The sequence below is a fragment of the Exophiala mesophila genome (assembly GCF_000836275.1).
Source record: "Exophiala mesophila strain CBS 40295 unplaced genomic scaffold supercont1.1, whole genome shotgun sequence".
Taxonomy (NCBI): Eukaryota; Fungi; Ascomycota; class Eurotiomycetes; order Chaetothyriales; family Herpotrichiellaceae; genus Exophiala; species Exophiala mesophila.
Window position 1 is genome coordinate 190,299 of NW_015622504.1, and position 23,272 is coordinate 213,570.

General features: G+C 51.8%; 9 protein-coding genes across 11 annotated transcripts; 5 read left to right on the plus strand and 4 right to left on the minus strand.

The window, feature by feature from the left end:
* The first annotated feature begins 342 nt into the window (after positions 1-342).
* On the plus strand, positions 343-2,133 carry PV10_00063 (uncharacterized protein). The gene is made up of 4 exons (XM_016364086.1): positions 343-701; positions 760-1,164; positions 1,241-1,820; positions 1,894-2,133. The coding sequence occupies exons 1-4, from the start codon at positions 362-364 to the stop codon at positions 1,958-1,960; spliced, it is 1,392 nt and encodes a 463-aa protein (XP_016227735.1). The 5' UTR covers positions 343-361; the 3' UTR covers positions 1,961-2,133.
* Positions 2,134-2,414: 281 nt separating this feature from the next.
* On the minus strand, positions 2,415-4,214 carry PV10_00064 (uncharacterized protein; the record flags this gene model as incomplete). The annotated part of the gene is made up of 1 exon (XM_016364087.1): positions 2,415-4,214. Exon 1 carries the CDS (start codon positions 4,014-4,016, stop codon positions 2,415-2,417), a length of 1,602 nt encoding a protein of 533 aa, XP_016227736.1. The 5' UTR covers positions 4,017-4,214.
* Positions 4,215-4,405: 191 nt separating this feature from the next.
* Positions 4,406-9,263, minus strand: PV10_00065 (uncharacterized protein). The gene is made up of 2 exons (XM_016364088.1): positions 8,876-9,263; positions 4,406-8,818 (listed from the first exon to the last, which is right to left on the minus strand). The coding sequence occupies exons 1-2, from the start codon at positions 9,025-9,027 to the stop codon at positions 4,534-4,536; spliced, it is 4,437 nt and encodes a 1,478-aa protein (XP_016227737.1). The 5' UTR covers positions 9,028-9,263; the 3' UTR covers positions 4,406-4,533.
* Positions 9,264-9,666: 403 nt separating this feature from the next.
* Positions 9,667-10,854, plus strand: PV10_00066 (uncharacterized protein; the record flags this gene model as incomplete). Its single annotated transcript, XM_016364089.1, has 1 exon — positions 9,667-10,854. The coding sequence occupies one exon, from the start codon at positions 9,667-9,669 to the stop codon at positions 10,852-10,854; it is 1,188 nt and encodes a 395-aa protein (XP_016227738.1).
* A 569-nt stretch (positions 10,855-11,423) lies between these two features.
* Positions 11,424-15,439, minus strand: PV10_00067. 2 transcript variants are annotated; one of them, XM_016364091.1, is made up of 3 exons: positions 15,123-15,439; positions 14,981-15,064; positions 11,424-14,927 (listed from the first exon to the last, which is right to left on the minus strand). In XM_016364091.1, exon 3 carries the CDS (start codon positions 14,502-14,504, stop codon positions 11,670-11,672), a length of 2,835 nt encoding a protein of 944 aa, XP_016227740.1. In that variant the 5' UTR covers positions 14,505-14,927; positions 14,981-15,064; positions 15,123-15,439; the 3' UTR covers positions 11,424-11,669. The 2 variants fall into 2 exon arrangements, with proteins under 2 accessions (XP_016227740.1, XP_016227739.1); XM_016364090.1 differs by having other exon boundaries at positions 11,424-15,064.
* A 200-nt stretch (positions 15,440-15,639) lies between these two features.
* On the plus strand, positions 15,640-16,776 carry PV10_00068 (uncharacterized protein). Its single transcript, XM_016364092.1, has one exon. It carries the CDS (start codon positions 15,970-15,972, stop codon positions 16,699-16,701), a length of 732 nt encoding a protein of 243 aa, XP_016227741.1. The 5' UTR covers positions 15,640-15,969; the 3' UTR covers positions 16,702-16,776.
* Positions 16,665-18,784, minus strand: PV10_00069 (allantoinase). The gene has a single exon (XM_016364093.1). The coding sequence runs from the start codon at positions 18,529-18,531 to the stop codon at positions 16,873-16,875; it is 1,659 nt and encodes a 552-aa protein (XP_016227742.1). The 5' UTR covers positions 18,532-18,784; the 3' UTR covers positions 16,665-16,872.
* A 492-nt stretch (positions 18,785-19,276) lies between these two features.
* PV10_00070 (uncharacterized protein) lies at positions 19,277-20,581 on the plus strand. The gene is made up of 2 exons (XM_016364094.1): positions 19,277-19,858; positions 19,907-20,581. Exons 1-2 carry the CDS (start codon positions 19,575-19,577, stop codon positions 20,175-20,177), a joined length of 555 nt encoding a protein of 184 aa, XP_016227743.1. The 5' UTR covers positions 19,277-19,574; the 3' UTR covers positions 20,178-20,581.
* A 60-nt stretch (positions 20,582-20,641) lies between these two features.
* Positions 20,642-23,031, plus strand: PV10_00071. Of its 2 annotated transcripts, XM_016364095.1 has the most exons (3): positions 20,642-20,796; positions 20,857-20,940; positions 20,993-23,031. In XM_016364095.1, the coding sequence occupies exons 1-3, from the start codon at positions 20,779-20,781 to the stop codon at positions 22,451-22,453; spliced, it is 1,563 nt and encodes a 520-aa protein (XP_016227744.1). In that variant the 5' UTR covers positions 20,642-20,778; the 3' UTR covers positions 22,454-23,031. The 2 variants fall into 2 exon arrangements, with proteins under 2 accessions (XP_016227744.1, XP_016227745.1); XM_016364096.1 differs by having other exon boundaries at positions 20,857-23,031.
* Positions 23,032-23,272: the final 241 nt, after the last annotated feature.

The window sequence follows — 23,272 nt, forward strand, 5'->3', positions numbered from 1 at the left end:
CAAGGATTCTCGCCCGTACCCTCGTCGTCCCAGTCGGTGGGAAAAAGTCTTGCTGAGTCGTGTTCCAGCCTATTTTGGACGCGGCATCCCCTCCTTTCTTGACCCGGTTTATCGTGGCCATCCTTCTATCGTTCTTCAAAACGAAAAACGAGGTACATGGAAGCCCGGAAGCAGGAGATTAGCTGAGCATCCTATCGCTTGATTTTAACACCAAGCAGCACACGGTAAGGTCTCGTCTCCGGCCCACTAAGTACTACATACTGGTCCAGTCCCTCCACAGAGCGCCCACCTCTGCTCCTACGATTGCACCTTTAGGACTATTCCTCAAAATCTCATCCGTCGTCCTGGGCTGCGCTTCCTCATGTCTGCGATACCAGTCATGAGGCTCTTTACCATCTTATCGTTGGCCGTTACACACCTCGTCGTCGCCCAGAATCCTAATCCGGCTACCTCATCTGAAGATGGAACTGCTGCGGCCACGACAGGTTCAGCACCCGATGCCGCAAGCACCGAACCCTCGACCTCGACCACGTCACAACAGATCACTCGCACCGTCTCGGTCGGGGGTACGGGCCATACCTTCAATCCTGCTGTCGTCCAACTGAGTCCCGGCAATGTTGTCGAGTTTGCCTTCTACCCGACCAATCACTCGGTCATTCGAGCAGAATATAAATTCCCTTGCATCCCATACGAGTTGACGGGTGAGTCACGCCCTATGTGATGGATATTGCAGCGTCGCTCTACTAAGTCGTTCTACAGGCATTGACAAAGTCGGCTTCGACTCGGGATTTCGGGTTACTGATGCCATCCTGCCAGAGCCCGACACCTTTCGGCTCCTGATCAACGACTCCGATCCCATCTTCTACTATTGTGGTGCTCCCGGGTCATGCATCGACTGGCAGATGGTTGGCGTCATCAACCCCAACGCCAGTGTTTCGCTCGAAATCCAGAAACAGTTTGCCGCCAACTCCTCCTTCATGTTGTTGCCAGGAGAGCCCTTTCCCAACGAGGCCGACACCCCTTTCCCAACGTCTTCGTCTACCTCTTCTGAAACTGCCTCCTCAACGGGCTCCTCATCGGGGGCATCTGAGACCTCCAGCCCTCCAGCCGCGACCAGCTCCAGCAGCGGTCTGTCGAGTGGTGCAATCGCAGGCATCGCCATTGGTATGTTAATTTGGAAACTCCCACGACTAGATTGGTCGACTCAGGCATTCGTACTGACCTTCATCCCTCGTGACAGGCGGTGCTGCAGTCGCAGTGGCACTGGCGGCGTTTTTGTTCTACTGTGGACGCAAGTCACGTCGAAACCGGGGTGCGGCGGGCGCTCAACCTCCGATGGCATCGGCACCTCCAGCTTATGTACCACCAGGAGGAGGGTTCGACTATCACAACTCGATGCAACCAGGCGGCATGACGCCGACCATGAACAAGCATATGTCGACCATGTCAACTGGACCAGTTCCACTTACAGACGCTTTTGGTAATCCTACGGGTCAATACTCGCAGCCGGGGTATCCCGCCGGCTTCCCTCCACAGGCCGGGTATCCCATGGGCACGCCTCACACAGCGCCGGGCTGGCCTGGATCTCCGGTGCCAAACAATGACATCTTTGGGCAAGGAAGTGTGGCCCCTAGTCAGGACCAGTCGCAGTTCGCTGCAGGAGCTGCAGGAGCTGAGTTGAGTTCACAACGCGCCAGTAGCCCGGGTTCGGCCCACGCACCCACCCCAGCGGCCGCTGGTGGCATTCAGGGCTTTTTGCAAAGACAGTCGAGGATGAGCCCGCCGCCGCAGAATGAAATGCACGCCCAACAAACTCAACCGTGAGTGACTTTGCCAGCCATAGCCATAGGCATACCCCTTTCGACCACATTTGACTGACCAGTGGCGCTTTAGGTTGATGTCGAATCACCAAGAGACGTCCGCGTCTGGCCCGTTTGAGATGGGCCCTGGAGGTAGATAAAATCATGGGGCCAGCATGGCGTTTCTCAGAGCTGGGTAGAGATGGGCTGGGCTGGACTGGAGAGGGGAGGTGGTCCTTTATCACTTTCGTTGCCATATGGACCGGGTTCCACGATTGATGACTACAGAGGCTCGCATACACAATGGATTCCTAGCAGGATTACCAGTCTTTTGTCGGTGAGCATTTGCACCCGACACTGAATAATTTGCATAGTTTTGGTTTGGATAATAAGTACTTGTCTGGTGGTGATGGGGCTTTAGGTGCTCTTTTGCATATCCATTGTGGGTAAATTCTAGCTACATGACAAGTATGAATGGTTGAGATATTTACGGACGTATCTCTAGGAGGGCAAAGATACCTGAGACTCTCCTTTCCTGTTGTCCCTGGACCAAACTCTGATCTATATACATGGTGTTTTGATACAGAGAATGTTCTCTGACGAACTCTACCCATCTTAGCCCTTTCTCAGGTAGTCAGTGCCACCCTTGAGCACACTGGCCACACCGTACAAACCGGCCAAAGGCCAAATGCTCCAGAAGCCCTTCTCGACGCCGAACAAGGGAGAACCGTTCTTCAGATCTTCAGGCTCGACCTTTGTCCGGACCTTTTCATAGACATTGGGCAGTGCTTGGGCCTTGTATTTGAGGCGCAGCGATTCGTACCAAGGACGGTCGTAGATGTTCCAGAACTCGTCCTCGGTGTAGAAGGTCTGAGCGTACAACCACTTCATGCCACCGACATCCTTGAGTTTCTTCTCGATACGGCGATTAGCCCCGATCTGGGTCTGGTCCGAGGGAGTCATTCCCCAGACGCCAATGTTGAGCAGGACGTCTTCCTGGACGCGGGCTGGGACGGCGTTGTGCGGGTTGAGACTCACTGCCTCGTCTAGCTTGAGCGGACACAGCCAGCGTGGGTAGATGTGAGGCAGGTTCTGGTCCAACCAGGAGGAAAACTCGGCCATGTTCTTGTTGGGCACCGCCATGTCTTGGATGATGAACCGCTGCATCAGTCCAGATCGATGCAGCGCGTGGTACATGACTCGAGTGTGCATGAACCCGTCCAGCAGGTATCGCGTCACCCGGTTGAATGGCGTTACAAAGTACTTGTATGCCAGTGATCCTGTCCAGAATGCCCCTCGGTCGTACCGGAACAGATAGTCTGTTAATGGGATCATGTCGGACTGAACCTGTGATCCGGCGTCGGCGCTGACCTTGGCCTTGAGGCTGCTCACCATCCTCTCCTCGGCATGAAGATAGAACCATTGATCCCAGGCCTTGGAGAAGGTGACAATAGGGAGATGACTGTTGTCACTTTCATCGTCTTCATCATCGACATGGCCGTTGGGCTGGTCTCGTCGCCCGCGATCAGCAAATCTTCCCGCCATTAAAACGCCTCGGTCGGGCCCAAACATAATGCCGTCCAGGAACTCGACTGTCTGGTCTTCTGCTTGTTCACGCAACACGTCTTGGGCGTCAACGATGGAGGCGACTGGCAGGTATGTCAACTTGACGTATGGTTTTGCCTGGACCAGTCTGATTTCAAACAGCGTGACGAGCCCCAACGTGCCAAAGGTTCCCGCGGCGCCCTGGAAGAGATCTGCACGTCCGTGTGGGTCGTCGCGGCTGACTCGGAGCACCTCGCCGTCGCCAAGGATGATCTCAATCGACTCGACACAACGATCGAAGAAGCCATGGCGGAACGAAGTGCTCTCTCCTGCCGTTCCGGCAAACCCGCCCCCAACGGTGATGCCAGGGAACTCGGGCACCACCGGACATACCAGGCCATGGGGACCCAACGTTGAGGCGACGAGCAAGTCCATGGGTACGTTGGGTTCGACAAGACATGTCTGAGCCACTGTGTCGACGGAGATGACATTGTTCAACGAGGTAATGTCGACTGTATTGTCGAGTGTACGCAGACTCGGCCGGGTTGAATTAGTATTGCCATGAAAGACACGGTAAGGTGTTTGTGTTTGGTAGAAATGGCCGATTTGCCTCGACAGCTTGTTAACGGTCGCCTGGTGTGTGACCAGTGCCGGGTTGCCAGTATCATCCATGGTTTGTGGCGTTGACGTTGACTGTTGTTCAGAACCTGGTTATATATGTATCCTCTGGGTGGGATAGACCTCATCTACTGTCCTTGATCCACTATGATTGAGCATCATCTCGTCGTCATCTCAAGTGCGATAGCAGCTGATATTGTTCGAGCTGATCCCATTTTGGATTCAACAGAAGGTCAAGATGTTGGCGTGTCGGTGTCCAAAAGTGAGATTAGGTCCAAGACCAACATCCATTATCGTCCGACTTGGGTCTGGAGGCTGGGGCCTGATTGCATACGTCAACAAGTGGAGACGACGTTGAGCCTTGGTGTGAATAAAATCAATCAACCCTGTGAGTTGAGATAATAATAATAATATTCCACCGAGATCATCACAAATGGTGTTCTCAATCTGTCTTTATCTCTTCTCTTCTCATACTCTATTTATCCTGTAATCTCATCGTCTCCAACAAAGTGCTTCTTGTCATATTTGTACAGTCTATATAGCCTGATTTCATCTAGACCCCACATTGTCTTCATAATTCATCTCGTGTCCGCTTGCCATCCATGGCCTCACCGTCGCTGCCCACTCCTTTGGCGGCCTCAATCACCCGTGCAATCTCGTCATCGTACTCTGTCCATTCCGGAACCTGGCGCCGAGCTCGGTCCAGCTTGGGCTCCTTGGTCTGCGGGTTGTTGCACAAATCAATCGTCTTGGCCTGCGCCAGACTTTCGTCGCTACACCACGTCTCGCACCACAGCCATTCTTGTGACAGGCTGTGGATAGGGAGACTGTGTTGCATATGGTTGGGCAGATCCTGGTCGAGATTGCTCAAGCTGTTAGGATCAGCCGAAAGAGCTTGGTACTGTTGCCTCAATCGATCCCCTGCTGCAACTTGTCGAAATCGCTTCAAGTCCACCACATACAATGCTGAGATGTGATACGGTTTGCCTCGCAGGTACGTTTCCCAGTAGCCCTGCTTCCAGAACCGGAACCCTTCCATTTCAGTCCGCGAATCACACATGGGGGTGAATCCATACGGCGCCCCTTTGAGGTCTACTCGATTCAGCTCCATCATATCCGTCCGCACAATTTGATCTGCGTCGACAAAAATCACCTTGTCCAAATCAAGGGGAAAGAGCACATCCAAGAACAATATCTTGTATCCCCAGATCTCACGCTGTTTCTCCGTCTGGCCTCGTAGCCAGTGCGGCCACTTGTACGTCACCATCTCGTACTTGAACCCATAGTGCTCAGCCAAATATGGCAGCGTCGATTTGAAATCAGGCGACAAGAACTGTTCAATAAACCAAAACTTGACCGTGTGTTTGGTGTGCTTCATGACCGACACCATCATGATATTCAGCATGCGTTCGTAGAGATGTCCCGACGCCACCGAGAAAATGTTGATGTCGGCATTAGAATCGGTGCTCTTTCCAAAGCCCAACGATGACAGAGCCGAAGAAGCAAATGACGCGCCTTTGCTCAGATAGTCCAACGCTCCAGTTGGCGACTCCAAGACATCCTCCTCTTCCATGCCAGCTTTGCGAGAGAGCCGTGGGAAAAGCGTCAAGCCCTGGAATGAAAGAAGTGCAACCGACGTGGTTTCATCCCCCGGTGCCGCTTCGTAGCCGCTCGGCCCGACACTGTCGATGTTGAAGATCTTGGACGACCGCCCGGGCTTCAATCCAATCTGCCAATATCCCGGATTCGCTTTGAACTGAAAGTATCCCAAGTTGGCCATGACGATAGTGTCTGTAAAATGAGGTTCCTGTTCCGTGCCCAAGAGGAGTTGAACTCCTCTCGGCGCAGGTGAAGTAGTCACATCGCGTGCGTGGCCCTCGATCAAGATATGTTCTAGTTCATATTCGGCGTCGACGTTTTCCCCTTCGGCAAGGCTGCTGAGTTTGATGTTGTCAAGGTCATGAACTGATTTCTCGGGGGCTACCAGCCATGAGGGAGGAACAATCATGCCGAGATTGAACAGAGTGTCTTTGGGGATCCCCTTGAATGAAGCCATTGGCCGTTGCAGAGAACCCTTGTCGTCGAATGAAGGCTCGGAGCTCACAACGTGCCGCAGGAATCGTTTGACAGGCAATTCCGTCAATCGATCTTTGGGATTCAGGAAGATTTTGACGTTGATACCATGGAGTTGAGACAAAGTCTGGATGATCGGCACCCATTGCTGAGTGACCTCAGACGCCGGGTCCATGACGGCAACGACTTGTACAGTCGCATCTTCATGATTGGCCAAGTTGATCGCTGTGTAAGTTTCGTTCCAGACCTTGAATAGATCCATCCGGATCAGTGGCGCGCTTTCACGGAGTCCTTCAGGCAAATCTGACTTGAGAGACCGGGCGACCAGGGACGTGACTTTGGCCAGGTCAAATGCATCCTCGAAACGCTTCTCAAGACCGAGACCCGTAATAGCCGTGGTGACCGGACTGATCCTCTGTTCGCGCTCAGAGTCGAGCAGGGATTCGAGGTCAGTGGTAGAAAAAGGGGCCACGAGCGGCCCAATTGTTCTACCATTCACCCATAGGCCAGTTTCACCAGCCATAAATCCGATAGCCCTTGCCGCAGGCTGCTTGGTTGCCCAAAAGGTTCTGCAGGCCGAGACAGCAGCCCCATCCAGGACAGCGAAGTCTTCTTTACGTTCGAGAAGGTCCCATAGTTTCTCAATGTAAACATCCCGTCGTCCGTCCTCGACCATGGCATACAAACTGCAGGCGATTCCCGGGGAGGCGTCCTCGACTGCGGGATTGTGAAGAATCAATATATCGGTGTGGGGTCTCTGATGTTGGACAGCGATAGTCTCTTCCAACAGAGCTCGGCCAGCAGCAGAGTCCAGATCGGCTACGAGGAGCACGTGCGCACGATCTCCTAGAAGGTCTGCATCCCAACCAGCGACACGTGGTAAAGCAGCCAAATCTCCACCATGAGCTGTGGCAAGAGCAATGACATCGAGGATCCTGACATCCTTAGGGTCGTGGGGGAACACCAGCTGATTACGTCGCGACGGCGCTTGACCGATGAAAAATTCCGGAATCCAACTTTCCTCAAGAATGAGATCTCCGTAGACAGCCTGTTGTAGGATCTGCAAGTCGGCATACAAGCGAGCGCTCATGGTCTCAAACCAGCTGTCTGTGCGTGTCATGACGACACCATTGATGAGGAAGGGAATGCTGGCGCCTTGAAGAGCGAGTCGATCAATGTAGGTGTTTCGAGCAGCAAGATGCTGTTCAACGGAATCAGCGGCGAGAGCCTGGTCATAGGTAAGGACATATTTCCCCTCTCGAGGAGTGCGTCCCTTGATGACTGCGGCAAAGCTCTGTTCTGGGGTTGACAAAAGCTTCTTCCCGGAGACAATGTCGTTGTAAAAGGCCATCAAGGTTGTTAAACCATAGGTGTCAAGAATATGGTAAGAGACCTTTGCATATGTGTCGGCAGTTTCGCCATCACCAATAGGCACAAGCGCGATGCGAAGAGGTACCTTTCTCCTGACCAGACTTTGCAGTGCCGTCACAACCAGTTCCACATCTTTGATGTTATTCATGTCAATGGGAACAACAAGGTTGTGAATGTCACGAGCAACTTGGGGGAGTTGGCCTGGGTAGACTCTTTGGAACAAGGCTTGAAGACTGGACGGCCATCCTGCATACCTCTTGTCAGTTTCCAAATCATTCAGCCACATCAAGGCCTTTCCATCTTCGAGGTTGTCGCGCCAATCAAAACGTTGAGGAGACTCGTTGGCTTGAGATTCGGCAATGACTTGGCTGGACAAGAGATCGATGGCCTCAGACGAAGTCAAACCAATGGTTTTCAGATTGTCAATGATTCGTCGTTCTCGTCGGAGATGGTCTATCAGAGAGTAGGCATTAATCTGTCGCGGCTCAATCTGCATGCCATTGATCAACAAGACATTGTACCCAGAAGGTAGGAAACGTTCTCGATTGTACCGATGTTCTCTCAAGAAATCATCTGAGACATTTGCGGAGGCCAGGAGGGACGAGTATCGAGGAAAGTCAGAGGATATCTGGAGGAGAGTGTCAAGAGGGTTGGAGCTAGAGGCAATGAAGCTGGCGGCATTCAAAGCCAAAGGAGCTACTTCGGAAGATGTCAACGGTTTGAGATCACTCAGCTCCTCTTCCTCGGCCTTCTCAAGGGAGAGCTGTTCGGGGGATTTGCGATCTGGTGTTGTGGCATCTCGATCGTCAATGACAATGTAGTCGGTGCGTTTGAGGACGAGCTCGACTCCATAGCCACTGACATACAGAGGATTTGAGCTGGTAGAGACGGGGGGTCTGTAGCGTAGTCGATATGAGGAGGCACCATCGCGGGCGGTTTTGCTAACCACATGATGAAATTGAGCGAAGAGGGGATGTGTAATGTCGGCGTAGAGAATAGAAGGCGGACCATCAGAAGATTCGCCAAGGATACGGTCGAAGGGCAAAGGAGTGTCGACATCTGGTAGCTGGACAGGCTGCTGAGCACGGTCAAGTGAAGGGGAGCAATACTGCTGTCCGTCTAAGTAAACCCAAACAGGGCAAGCAGCATCCTGGGCGGCAGGAAGAAGAGACTGGACCGAGGTGTTGTAGTATTGGAAATGGGCCTGGACTCTCGGGGCGGCGGCGTGAAGAGACAGGGCAAACTTGAAGGAGGAGAGGGAGTCGGGAGCGGATAAGTGGCCATCCTTCTGGACAATCTCTATGAAGTGGTTGTATAAATCTTGGTCTGACTCAAGGTCGGCAAAGGCGCCATCGGCGATGCGATCGAGGAGGGGGAAATATGACGACGAGTTCTCGAGGGCAGCCGTCTCCCTGGGATGGCTGGGTTAGTATTTTCTGATGCTGGGCTGTGTGTACATATTAACATACAGTAGTTCAACCAAATAAGGGGCAGCATCGAAGGAGGTCTTCAGAGCCACATTGACAGCCGCAGACGATTGGGCCACGGTCGAGAAAATGCTCAGAATAAGGGGACCAAGAAGCGCAAGGCTCCATTGGGGTGTACGGGAGTGGGAAGACATGATGAGGAGCGCTTGCTCTCAATCACATGGCCTGGGAAAAGTCACTGCATGGAGATTGTAGAGGCTCAAGTAAGAGGTAGATTTGGGTATTTTGAATGGTGGCTTGTAGGCGTCGACGATGAAGAAGAGGACGGAAAGATAGAAGTCAAGTTGCTGAAATTGACGGGGTTGAGGTGAACGGTAGAAGATAGAAAGATAGATGAATAGATGTGGTCGAGTTGTTGGATGTCGTGGAGGTTGTGGACGTTGTGGATGTTGTTGATGTGTCTCTTGTGCCTGTCCACCTGTCGCAGTTTCGTAGTTTCGTTCCTTCCCCGGAATTTGAAATGACAGCATGGCAGCAAAGGAAGGCGCGTTGGACGCAATCCGCGTATAATCCCTACGTGGTTTCCCTTTGCGGAGAGATGGTCCGTTCCGCCAATCAAGTCACGCTCTCGGGGGTTCTACCATTTTTATTATCCTTGTTCCTGCTCCTTCCTCTGTTTCTCAGCTTACATTTGGATATTTGGATATTTGAATATTTATCCCACGACGACACCAAAGACTCGACAGCTCGACCAAAACTTCTCGTCCTCACCAACCCTCTCTCCCTAATCTCCCCCTCCTCTCTTCCCTCCTCTCCTCCCTCCCACGCATCTCATGCCACCCTCGTCGTTGCAGCTCCGTCCTCCTTCGGCCTGCCGCCATGTCCGCCATGTACTTTTCTCCACCCCTCGGACGGCCAGGCCTTGTCGCTTCCTCGCCACCAAACCTGTCAATCAAGGCACAACATCCACGCTGAGTCAAGCCGTGGCAGCGCTCTACCATCCGGAGCCAGTCTTTCCACCTCTTGTATTGGCGGAAAAGTCATCCCCCGAGAGTATGCAACAATTTGCGCCACCAGATTTAGAAGTTGTCGAGCCCCCACAACCCAAGGATGGAAAACCTGTCGGCACTCCTGATCGGTTTCAATACTACCTGCGTCTTGGGAAATCAGTGGGCAAGTTCTATTGGGCTGGGCTGAAAAAGATCTTCTCCAATTTCAAGGAGTATCAACGGTTCAAAACCCATCTATCCTCCTTTCAGGGCCAAACTGCCACCCCTAGCTTTGGTGCTGTCGTTGCTCACAGTGTGCTCTATCAATCCCCAACTACCATCACTCGCCGTCAATTTCAACTTTTGTACCGGGGCCCCAGCGACTTTTATAAATTGATTCCCTTCAGCCTTGTCTTCGTTGTCTGTGGAGAATTCACTCCATTAGTTCTTCCATTTCTGCCAACAGCCATCCTCCCAGGAACCTGTCGCCGTCAACAGGATAGATTGGCTGTGAACAGAAAGTACACCAAACGCCTTCGTTTCGCTCGAGATCAGATGAGATTATTCCCGCCAGCCCCGCCTCAAGTTGCAGCCTCAAACCCGTCGGATCCACGTTTGTTAAGGCACTCAGCTGCGCAGGAAGTCCTCTGGGGTTATGCCGTTCGCTCATCTCCATTCTCCTTCTTGATTCCTTACTTTCCAAAGAGGTGGATCCCTGCTCTCGATAGGTCAAGGCTTTTCCGTCCATATAACGACGCTCGCCATTTCCGTATTGTCCTCGACACGATCTTGATCATGAGGGAGGGTGGCTTTGGGAAGCTCAGTGCAGATGAGATTGTCGATTACTGTCTCTTCGTTGGACATGGACCCTTTTTCAAATTTGCTGAGTTACCTCCCACGGAGGCTATGCGCACACAAATGGCTGCTAGCCTTGACGCATATGCCACTCGGCTTTTAGACCATGATTTCACCAGACTGGATCCCTCGCAACTCTTTCTCTTGGACTTTATCGCTAGGTCGGCGGATCCTTGAGAGACCCTCGTCGCAGATTGACGCCTCATTGAGATATATCAAATCCACAATGGAGAAACTTATCTTTGTTGGCCCTTCCTAGTGTCACACTGCGTTACCAGGTCACTGTCATCCGCAACCGGCGTCGTCGTGTTCTGGATATCATGCCAGCCAAGATGTGCCGAGTGAGGAACTGCCCGTCAGATCTCAAGCATGAAGAGCTCCTGTGCTTCAGGCCCAACAATGCAAACCGACCGGATTATGGATCATGACGTCTGACATAGCAACAGGAACTCCGTCAACATCAACGCCCTGGTCTACTGCGTGGACAATGGCATCGAACAGTTGCTGCGGTTTCATTTGTGACCAAAGGAGGCTGCTGGTTCAAACAATCAGATTTCTCCGAACGTATTCCGCAGCTCCTGGTGGCGAAGACGGATTGACGATTGCTGATTCTGTACCAAATCACTGGCTCCTCCCTTCCCCTTCGACCTATGTACATTATGTATTGCATATTGTGGGTTGTGTGAGCAGATTCCTAGCGAGTGTCGGGTTTCGACCCAAGCGCCCCTTTGGGTTACTTAACCAAGTTGAATTAATTGTTCCACTGGAAACACCTTTGTATGTTTCACTGATATGAGCATGTCATTTCACTTGGAGATGGAAATAAAATCATTGGAATCCACTTCAATCAATGCCTCAGATATAGTTAATGACTAGACCTCCCCAAGGGGTACCTCCTGACTTGATTACATCGTTGCACTCGAGGAGTCAGCAGTGCGCATGTGGTCTGTCCATGACATATCGCTGACTTGTCCAGACCATATATGACACGGTCAATCACTATCGTCTTCACTGCTGCTTGTACCACTTTGTTTCTTGCCACTTGAAAGCAGCTTACCGCCATTCAGAGCACTTCTGGAGCTCCTGACGGCACTTTTTGCGATGCTATTCATGAACTGGGCTCTCGAGTCGTCTTCGCTGCCGTTTTCGCTGTAGTCGTCATCGTCATCGTCGTCATTTTCCCCAACTTGATTCTCATCTTCGCTTGTGCCAGTAGTAGTTGACTGGCTATCCGCTCCATCTTGGTCTTCTTCCCCTGAAGATGAAGATTCTGGTGACATTCCATCTGCTTCCTCACGGAACAATGAGTGCTCTGTAATCATGTCCTTGCCAACCTCCTCCTCCCCCTCGGACTCTTCATCGTCATCGGCAGAAGTATCAGACTCACTGCTCTGGTCTTGAGCGGTAATTTTGACGGCTGATGGACCCGGTTTTTGGCTTTCGTCTTTGCTCTGGCTGCCGTCTTCAGAAGCTGTCTTTTCACTCTCTGCGTCCGATTGCTCTTCGTCGGTGGTGCTCTGGCGCTCACTTTCATCTGCGCCAGTCTCACGGTGAAGTGTGATCTCTTGTAGCGGGGAGACCGAGGCTGGACGCCGTTGTATGGCGATGTTTGGAGAAGGACGATCTTGTGTCTGAGATGGCGTTTTCGACCTTCGCGATCTTGACGGTGGAGGTTTCCAAGCGGACGTATCTATTTGGGTCTGATGGAACAATTGACTGGAGCCCAGCGTTTTGCCAGGGGTCTTGTTTGTCAAAGGATTTCGCGACTCGCCTGCGCCGGGAGTTTTGTCATTCTGGACACCGTCATCATCTCGCTCTGGTGTAGTAATTTTGGCAGCCTCTTCGACTTCACTTTCACCTTCACCCTCATCTTCACCCTCACCTTCACCGTCGCTATCCTCATCCCGAACGTACATCTCCGATAATGGCGCATGTTTCTCGCGAGTCGAACCCTGCAAACGTCTTTCCATCTTCGAAGGAGTGCTTAGATTCCAAGAAGTGCCTAGTTTCGAAGGACCCGTGACTTGACTCGACCCTGGAGTCTTTTTCAGCCCCGGGACATGGACCCATATTCCGTCCCTTTTGACGCCATGAAGGCTTCGCCAACGGTTCGAACATTGTTGTGGAGTTCTTGTCTTCATAATTGCACTGACTTGGGTCCACGGTATATGCCACTCTCCATTGGTAGCAGACGGACCAGAGGCTCTTCTGACCTGTTCAATTGACGCCTCAAGCTTTTCAAGTTCATCCGGTGTCCACTCCCCTAGCGCAGCCTCTGCGTGCTGTAGCTTATGCCTCCATCTTTGACTCACGGCATCAGCTGTCCTCGTCAACATCTTCCCAATTTTGGCCCAAGAAGTTCCGTACTGCTTGACCAGTCGAACTAGGTCCTGGTCGTCTTCTTCAGTCCAATTCCCTGACCCTGCAAGGTTTTGAAAGTTGCGCTCTCGGTATCTTAGCATTGATCTGTTATCGCGGTATGGTAGGACGGCCATGTACTGCTTCAAGAAATCCTTGGCCGCGATAAAAGGCCATTTCCAATTGTTGCTCGGAACCCGTTGCAAAGTGTCGGTCATCATGTCATTGAACTGGGCGGCAGTAATGTGGTGGTCCTCACAGAACCTGGACTTCCACCTGTTTAGTTTCTCGACCTCGGCTTCACTGAAACCCCCTTTGGACTTTCGCAAGGCCCCGGCCTGTGCGTGCCCTTCTTCCTCCATATGGCCATGGAGCTTTGCCTTGGATACGAATGCGGCGCTACAACGGGGACAAGAGTATTTTGTCATGTGCACGCCAGGACTTCGAAGGTGGCGTTTCAAGGTCTTCGTACTTGCAAATGACTTGAGGCATACATCACATACGTGGCTTCTAATGCCGGGCGCCTTGTGACTTTGCACCATGTCGGCACCTTCTTCGCTTGAATGACCATGGTCAGATTCTGAACCGGGCTCCTCGTTCTCATCCTCATCCTCCGTGGGAATGCTGGAGGACGTTCTTGAGAATGTTCGGGTTGCGACAGAAGTGGCCATGCCCGAGTGTGATATTTTCGACTTGGCCGGCGATGTATAATTCACACCCGGTTTAGCTCTACCTTTACCATTCGTAGAAGTGTAAGTAGAGTTATGGGACCTACCAGTGTCAAGACGTGTCTGTTTTCCTTTGACGGAAATGTCTTTGCGAGAGGAGTCATGTTTGGACGATTGTCCATGTGTCAAGCGGGGAACAACAAGTGAGATGTTTTGGGTGGCAGTTGGTGTCGGCCTCTGTGCCCATTCATCGATACCACTCTGCCGACGTTTCTGCGACCGTTTGAGGGCTTTCTGTGCATCGGGCGCGTTTTCACCGTCTCCAGATTGGACCGAGGAGAGATTACTGTGGGAAGAATTTCGCCTCCGCTTAGATGGTCTGGACGAGGCAGGCTGAGGTGAGTTTGAGAAGTCGCGCTTGCGTTTCTGACGATTATCCACAACTGGGCTCTCAAGTCGATGGGTAGTGATTCCGTCGTAAGAAGTATGGTCATCTTCTGAGATTCTTGCGTCATCTAGACTACTGTGATTATTCTCTGGAACGGCGATCGTGCTACCAGCTCCGTCGGTGGTTTCGATCTGTTCCTCGGGGTGCTGCTTGCTCAAATGCCTCTGAAGCGTATCTAAACGACCGAATATCTTCCCGCAAACTCCACAAGTGTGGCTCTCTAGGTGAGTTTTGGAGTGACTGATAGAGCCTTTTCTACTCGCGAATGTGGCGTTGCATTCATTATGCGGACATGGCCAGCGGCCATTCGCAAGCATGGTGATTTCTTGCTGTGCGCTCTCTTGGCCATGCATTGAGGTCTCCGCTGGGCGGTCCGAGTTCACCGCTGTGAAAACTAGTTCCGGATCTTGCGATCTTGAGTGACTGGATGGATCACCGTGCTTTCGTTTCTTGGGCCTCGTGACGTGGGGAGATGGGGAGATGGACTTCTGAGTTGTACCTTCATCAGGTGAAGAATCTCGCTCAGACGTTGACTTGTCATTTTCACGGTTGGAAGCGATCGCGTCCTGTGCAGACTTGGATGCTTGAGAGGCCAGACGACGTTGCGCTAACACGCCAGAGCGTTGGACTTGGGTCTCATCGTCGCTGGAATCCGAAGTAGCATAGATATGGAACGTCTCTGGTTCACGATCTCTGAGGCTTGGGAGTTCAAGATGGTCTTTGGAGGAGGGACTGCGAGAATTGTGGGAACGCTCGGTGTTGCCCTTGATATTGCGCTTGGTATCGTTATCATTCCTAGGCTTGCGCTGTTTTGATTTTCTTGACTTGCTCATGACTGGTTGCTCTTTGTGAGCTTGGGAGAGATTGAATGTGGGTGACTCGCGATCGTCGGAGAGATCAGAGGGGTCGGTAACTGGTCTGTTGTCAGCAAGCACAAGTAACGGCAGAGTGCATCATAGGAGCAGACTGACGGTCTCGATCCGAGTCGTGTGAATTTCTGTTGGAAGGACTGTATGCGATGGCGACGGCGTCAACGTCGTCGTCTTCGTGGTCGGGATTTGCCTTCAGCGTGCTCTGTTCGGAGCCCATGTTGAAAAGTCGCGTGCGGGGATGATCAACGCGAGCATTTTCCGGGGCATGAAGATAGGATTGAGCAGGAGAGAGTTGGTAAAGTGAGGTTCCTGAGAAGAGAGCGCATGTAAAAAGTAGATCCAAGATGTTGAATTGTAGGCGCAGTGTGCAGCATGAGGCAGTTACGACTGACTGTTGGCGCAACAGCCTCCTGGAGTATTATTACAACAGGTATAAGTACGGAGTATAACTTCGTAGTACCTACTAAAGGTAATTTTTATTAGTACTTGTGATGTTTTAGTACGGTAGTTAGTTGGATATTTCTAAAAAGGGTTTAGTTAAGGTTAGATGGTTCATTAGCACGATTAAATATCTTAGACACTCGTAGTACTCCGTATTTTCGTGTAGCACGTGTCTGTCCTTTAGTCCAGTGGATTTATTATACAGTACGGAGTAATCTGTACTACACGTGCATGCGCAGAATGACGTTCAGGCGCCATCGTAATCTGCAGGTTCGGGAAGAGAAGATCCGCAGCTCACGTCCACGCTCTCATCTATTAATCACCTTCTCTCCCTTACCATACAACAGGAGATAGCTCTAAGAGTGTCATGATGGAATGGTAGGCGAGGCTGTGACGATAGCTATGTCTTATTAGCCAGGCAGGCTTATTTCCTCAACTCAACCTCCATTCGCCTTGTCCATGAGACTAGATACCCTTGGACAGGGTTCCCATCTCAACCTTCGCCATGGTCCTCCTAACCACAACCCCTCGAATTCTGTCTGCCATCTCCACTCTCTCCTCTAGAGAAAGGTCGACCCTCCCCGATCTCCCAAACACTGTCTCATCCCCGATCGACCACAACACCGTCATCAGCCTCTCGCGCCTCACCAGAGAAAACACACTCAACACCCTTCTCCGTGGCACACAAGTCTACCAACCTCCGGCACCCTCAAAACCTCCGCCCACCCCCGAATATGTCGCTCTCATGAGCCGTCTCCGCAAGGAACAAGAGCAACGAGAATATGCCGCCCTATTGTCAAAGCAAGGCCCGGGTATTGCCGCTGGATTGGACAGCGAGGAGCAAGACCAAGGATCGGACGACCTGAGTCCGTCACTTGTGCTCAACATCCTCCTCAGCGTCGTCATGTGCGCATTGACAATGTTTTATCTCACTCGCTGGTGGCACAATGATGGAGTTCGGGTATTGATGTCGTTGGGCACAGGTCTCATAGTTGGAATTGCCGAGGTGACCGTGTACGCCGCCTATTTGAGGAAGGTCAAGGAGAGCAAAGACAAGGAGAGAAAGAAGCGTGAGAAAAAGGTCTTTATTGGCGAATATACCGGCGAGGCACCGCCAGTTCCCTTGAGCCATATGCCCGCCCACAAGGAGGAAATCTGGGGCCGCGGAGTCAATGGCGGCATGAGGAGAAGAATCAGAGAGAAATGGGAAAAGGGTCAAGATGATAAAACTAGCTGAAGAATGGAGCAGGTCCTCTTTCGAGACCATCGTCCCCAGATGGGTCAATAATCCATTAATCAATCCCAAAGTCCACTGCCATCTCCACTGTCAACGCCCGCGCTCAGTCCAATTTTTGAAACATTATCACTCGTCAGTATATGCCTCGTTCAGTCGGTTCACCAAGTAGGTTCAGTCGCCCCCGAAATCATAAATCCATCTTTTGAACCAGCTCTTGACTCTCTTGAGTTCCTTGGTCCGTGGCTCCAACAAGAGCTGTCCAACGCAATCCTTGCCAACAAATCCATCGTTGGGCCCATTTCTAACAAAAACGTCCTGGCCCCGTAAGATGGTCGCCTGAACTTGTCCCTTCATCGTCTTTCCTTGGTACGGTGAGCACTTATTCCGGAACAACATCGTGCTCGGTTCGACCACCCACTCGGCCGAATCATCAAAGACGCAAATGTCGGCGTCGAACCCCACGGCCAACTGTCCCTTTTGTTTCTCCAAGCCCACTTGCGCCGCCGTGTTGACACAGCACCACTGAACCACGTCGGTGATGGCAGAGTCACTCGACACCAACCCCCGCCGTGTCATCTCGGTCCATAGGATGGGCAGACCCATGCCCACCGATGAAATGCCTCCCCATGCCGAGAAGAAATCTCCACTCTCATCGTCGAGTTGCAAAGCTTTCTCCACCCCCTTTGCGGGTGGTACATGGCCTGGGACGTGCGACGGCAGTCGTTTGAGATCCGGCGTGCAGGGCGAATGATCTGACACCACCGTCTTGATCACACCGTCCAGAAGATGCTGGCGAAGCTCGTCCCACAGTTGATCCTGGTTTGACTGTGTCCGAATAGGCGGGCAGCACTTGTGTCTGGTGTCTCCTAGAGCGATTTTCTCAGCTGCTAGGGAGAGATAGTGAGGACAGGTCTCAGCCGTGATGTTGATCCCCTGCGTTCGGGCCTTCCTGAGCAAAGGAATGGCTTCCATTGCGGACAGGTGGACAACGTGAAGAGCCAGATTGGGCGCCAAGTGAGCCATGGAGAGGATCTCCTCGATCGCATAAGTTTCGAACGCCGGAGGTCTCGAGGCTAGGAAAGTGGCATAGGCATTAAGAGGACCATGAGGCTGGAGCGGTGGCAGTGACGTCTGAACATCGTCACCCACCGAGTCGGCGATAGGTGGGATCATCTCGGCGTGGAACATCACGGTAGTCGGCTCGTCAGCCAATTCAACAAATACCTTTTCAATGTCCGTCGAGGACACGGCCGGGAACTCTGCCACTCCACTGTCGATCAAGAATCCCTTAAATCCCCGAACTCCTTCGCTGACAAGCGCCTTCAGTTCCCCCGCGTTACCGGGAATAATGCCTCCATAGAAGCCGACATCGACCCAACACTGGCCTTGAGCAGCCTTGATCTTTTCATGAAGATTGGCCACTGTGGTCGTGGGAGGAATGGCATTCAGCGGCATATCCACCACAGTGGTGACTCCCCCAAATGCCGCCGCCTGGGTACCAGTATAAAAACCCTCCCATTCTGTCCGACCTGGTTCGTTCAGGTGAACATGGGCGTCGACCAGGCCAGGAAGTAAGATGTGAGGCGAGTAATCGATGTATGAGGTACCCTGGGGGAATTCCGATTGGGGAACGACCGAATCAAACGTCGCCGTGATCTTGCCAGTCGCGTTGGATATGACAATGGTAGTGGCACAAAGACCGTTAGGACCAACCGATCGAGAGGAAGCAACCACCCTTATTGGGGAGTCTCCAGAAGAGTCCGATAAGGCATTGGGTGGAGATCTGGGTGGTGTCGGATAGGGGTGCAAGGCTGTCGTTGGGCTGCTCATGGTTAAGAGCGGTATGGTATCAACGGGGAAAGCTTCTTAGGACAGAGAGTGATGTCGAGCAGGGCATACAGAGGGGTAAATGCCTGACCAAGTCGAAGCATGTGAAGGCCGTATATGTTCTTATCGTCGCAGAGATAAGCAGGACAGGCTGCACCAAATTGTAGGAATTTACGCAAACAAAACAGGGTTGACACAAGTACACAAAGAAAGATTGATTCATAAAGAGTGAGAGAAGCAGACATGTCTCCTACCTGACAGTCAATCAGGTCTAAATTCGCCTGGGATCGGACGCCATCAACGAGGCACTCGGGTGCATTCGAGTCTAGAGTGCGTCCTGAGACAAATTGGCTGGGGCATTGGGGGGAGGCCATTGTGGAGTGAGGTCGTCGGAGGACTCCGTGGGTAGGATGGGGTGGACATGGTCTTTGCAGGACTTACGATTGGATCATGGACGTTAATGGTGATGTCGAGTTGGGCGCAGGGTGTATCTGTTACTCGATCAATATCGAACAGAGATAAGAAGTCGCACCCTGACAGTGGGCGACCGTGTGGCATAAAGTTCAGGCTGAGCAGGGACCGGTATGGTTGGCTGTCATAGGGCGGCCAGAAGGGGGTGGGGACGCGCAGGTTCGGAGGTTTGTTATCGTTGGGGGGGCAAGTTGCCCACCAAATAGTGAGGATAACGCCTAGAAGGGAACATCAAATTGACAAGTGACAGCCCGAGGGTTGCAGTCGCCCCTGGACCCAGGCGGCCAAACTCCCAGTCGTTCCAGTCATTCCAGTCATTCCAGCGGCCAACTGTGGCCAATTGCGGCCAACTGCGATAAGGTTCACCGTTAGACCTAAACCGCATCTGGTGTGACTTGTCTTTGTCTCTTATATTACCTTTCTAGACGTATCTTTTTACAACAGCAACGCAGGCTGCAGGAATCTTCCGCCAAATTTGGCGGAAGGTACCACCGCTTTTGGAGGTACTCCCATCTTCCCTCGCCAACACAGTTTCTATTTTGTCAACAAAAACAAACACCACCGCCACCGCGACGATGGCTGACGGAAACCCTCTCGGTCCTCAGCCAGATTTCAATATCATTAGTGATGAGCTCAAGAAAGCACAAAATCTACCCGCAATTGCCAACGGTCAACTAATTCTGGAGGAGCTCCGCGCTATTCGTCGAGAAATCGCAATCGTTCGTCAAGACGTCGCGTACGTTCGTCAAGACGTCGTGAACGTTCGTCAAGACGTCGTGAACGTTCGTCAAGACGTCGTGAACGTTCGTCAAGACATCACTCATCTTGATCAGAAGTTTACTCGACTCATCAATGTATCGTACGTACTCTCCTTCATATTGTTTATCACACTCTACTAATTCTATAGCAATCATAATAACACAGCTCAAGTTCAGAATACCTATCTTACCAGCCAATCGGAACCTCTTTCCCTCTTCCTCGACCCCTCTACCGGTGCCGCTATTCCAGAATTCCCTACTACTTCTATGGCACTTGAGCAAATGACCGGACGTCAAATGAATACTGTCTTACAACAACTGGGTCTTCATCCTGCTGATGGTGCAAGTGTGGCAGCAAAGAAGAAAATGCTACGCTGTCACATCGGCTTAAGGGAGGTCGCTGCCCAACGACCTCCATGAAGAACACAACTCTAGTAACGAGCAGGAGATGCTTGGGATGATAAGTCGCAGGAACAAATGCATAAGGGGCACAAATAAAAACTGTATTGATAGATTCCAAGTAATGAGTCGGACACCTTGGTAAGATGGTCATGCGCCCCAGAAAGAATAATAATAGGCTTATGACCGCTTCTCTTTCCAAACGATGTGATTTGCCGCCACACAGTCTTGTTACCAATTCTGCTTGTCAATACCTAACCTTTGTCTGCCCAGTGAGATGGGGTGGTGTGGTGGTTCATATCAGACTCCATCTGTGGTCAATCCCACCTCTTGTGACTGGACCATTGCATCGAAGCAAGATATGTCTCACCGTACAGCTTCAGGACGCATCCTCATCTTTACTCCTCCGTAACCGCCCGCCACAAAGACAAAAATTCATGCCAAGATTTCGTCGAGTGTCGTTTGATGGTTCTCCACTTGGAGTCGGTGAATGGCTGCATCATTGAGTGACTTTTTTCGCATGTCCAAGGCAACCAATTCAGTCTACATGACTGAAGATGGCCATTTGAACAATTGAAGGAAAAGCAGCTTTTAAATCTTCTGGATAGCAAAGGCTTTCAAGATGCCGGACGACCTTGAGGTAATTCCAAAGTCCCCGTTGTCCGCAGTTCACAGACATGCATTTACTGACCCATCGCAGGAACGCCTCAAAAACCATTCCCGCTCTTTCGATAGCCTCCTCTCACTCATCCCTGCGAAGCTATACTACGGTGAAGATGTCAGCGTATGTATCACATCTTAATTCTCGCCAACCTCGTTGCTCACTTCCGCCCTAGGATCAGTGGCAACGCAAGAAGCAGACGCCTGAACAGAGGAAGGCTGCAAAACTTGCAAAGTTAGATCCTGATAATTGGAAGAGTGCCAAAGATGTCATGGACGAAAGAGCTGCAGCCGACTTGAAACGGAAACGCCAGGATGAGGAAGACGAACAGTCTCTTGACTCGGATGATGAAGCCGCCTCGGAGACAGAACTACCCAAGGCAATTCAAGACGCCGAAAATCAAAAGTCCAAACGGCGGAAGATCGAAGCAACAGAAAGGAATCAAGACCAGAATTCTGCTCAACCTATTGAAACTGAAGAGCAGCGGATACAACGGAAAAAGGAGCATGCAGCAGCCAAAAAGTTGAGACGACAGGAAAAGAAAGCCAAAGCATCGGCTAAATTGGAGCGACAGCAGGCAAGAAAGAAGGCTCAAGATCAACAGAGCCCTGATAATCAATCAGAGCCATCTAAACAGAAACCGGATATCAATTTGACTGCCCCTGTCGACTTGCAACTGCCCTCTGAGGACACCTCCACAGGACAGCAAGATGCTGGGTCTGTAACTTCCAACTCTGACGCCGAGCCGCCTGCAGTCTTCTCACCACCACATGAGTCCGGGACTTCTTCTTCCTCCACTTCCTCGTTACTTCCTCCTGCCACTGAAGAAACAAAGCCCTCAAGTTCGGCAATCACAAATAGCAACGACGACGGCCAGACTCCACGTGAGCGTCTGCAAGCTGCAATTTCACAGTTGCGAGCCGATCGCAAGGCAGACGGTCCTGGTGCGCGAGGGCCCAAGTCTCGTCAAGAGCTTCTTGAGCAACGTCGCCGCAAAGAAGAGGAACGAAAAGCTACCAAGAAGGAGCAAAAGCGGAGGGAAAGGGAAGAAGAAGCTCGCCGACAAGACGAGGAGATTGCACGACGCTTCTCTCCTGGTGGATCAGGATCGTTACTGGCCTCACCTCGGTCTCCTGTCGTCGACCATACATCCAATCACAACTTCAGCTTTGGCCGGGTTGCGTTTGACGACGGCAGCCAGCTTGACCCATCCTTGTCCAACTTCCTCTCGGATCACAGGAAAAAGGGACCGACCGATACCACTGCTGCACTGAAAAATGCGCAGGCCAAGAAAAGCAAGCTGGCGGGGCTAGACGAGGCCAAGCGCAAGGAGATCCAAGAGAAGGATATGTGGCTCAACGCCAAGCGAAAGGCGCATGGCGAGCACGTACGAGACGACACCAGCTTGTTGAAAAAGGCACTCAAGAGACAGCAAGGCCAAAAGAAGAAGAGTGAAAAGGAGTGGGCCGAGAGGACCGAAGGGATCCAGAAGGCCCAGTTTGCCAGACAGAAGAAACGCACCGAGAATCTTGCCAAACGCAAGGACGACAAACAGGCTGGCAAGGGCAAGAAGCTGAAGCGGCCCGGTTTCGAAGGCAGTTTCAAAGGCAGGACAGGAGGCAAAAAGAAATCATGATGCGGCCAAGTGCTTGGGATATGATCACTCCAAGAGACACTCGCAGCTGACTGGTACTTTGTGCGATTCATAGTTGGCTGGTGCCAGTAAGGCCTTGACGATTTCCACTACTCAATAGCACTTGTTGATTTAGCCATGACTTGGATGGCTCAGTATGACCAAGAGAACACAAGGCGAACCGTTGGCATTCCAATTCCCTGACAGTCGACATGTTATGACCTTGCAGTGCCGGCTTTGCTTCAACCTCTGCGTTGTCTTCTATGCAAACCAGTGTCCTCATCAGTCACCGTCTAAAGCAAGCATTGACGTAGACTGTGCCATGGCCCTAACCTTTCTCATCTGTACCAAAGCGAGGCTCGCTGTTCGCTTTTGGTCTCCGCTCACTCACTAGCACAGTCTCTGGGCAGGCTGAGTATTGACAACATTTCGGATGGTGGGCCATGACTGCGGTGACATTCGTGGTGTATCTTGCTGACTCGCCACGGGTGAAGTGGAATAGTGTTTCGTGCCATCACACTGGTATCATCCTGCAGTTGCCCACCTTCCACTGGCTAAGCCAAGGACAGGCATGTTCCGACCACTATGCCACTATGCCCAAGAGGTACTGGAACAATACTGCACGACACAGTGAGAGTTTGATTTCAGATAGACCGCCGCGTGCAATGGCTGGCAATGGGTCAAGCCAAGTATCCGCGTAGCCATCGTAGGTATGGCTGACTTATCGATGGCCCTGAAGCGAAGGACACTCGAGTCTCTGCTCGAGCAAGCAGTGAGATAACATCATTCCATCTACCGCAAGAAAGATGGTTCTCGGCCCTA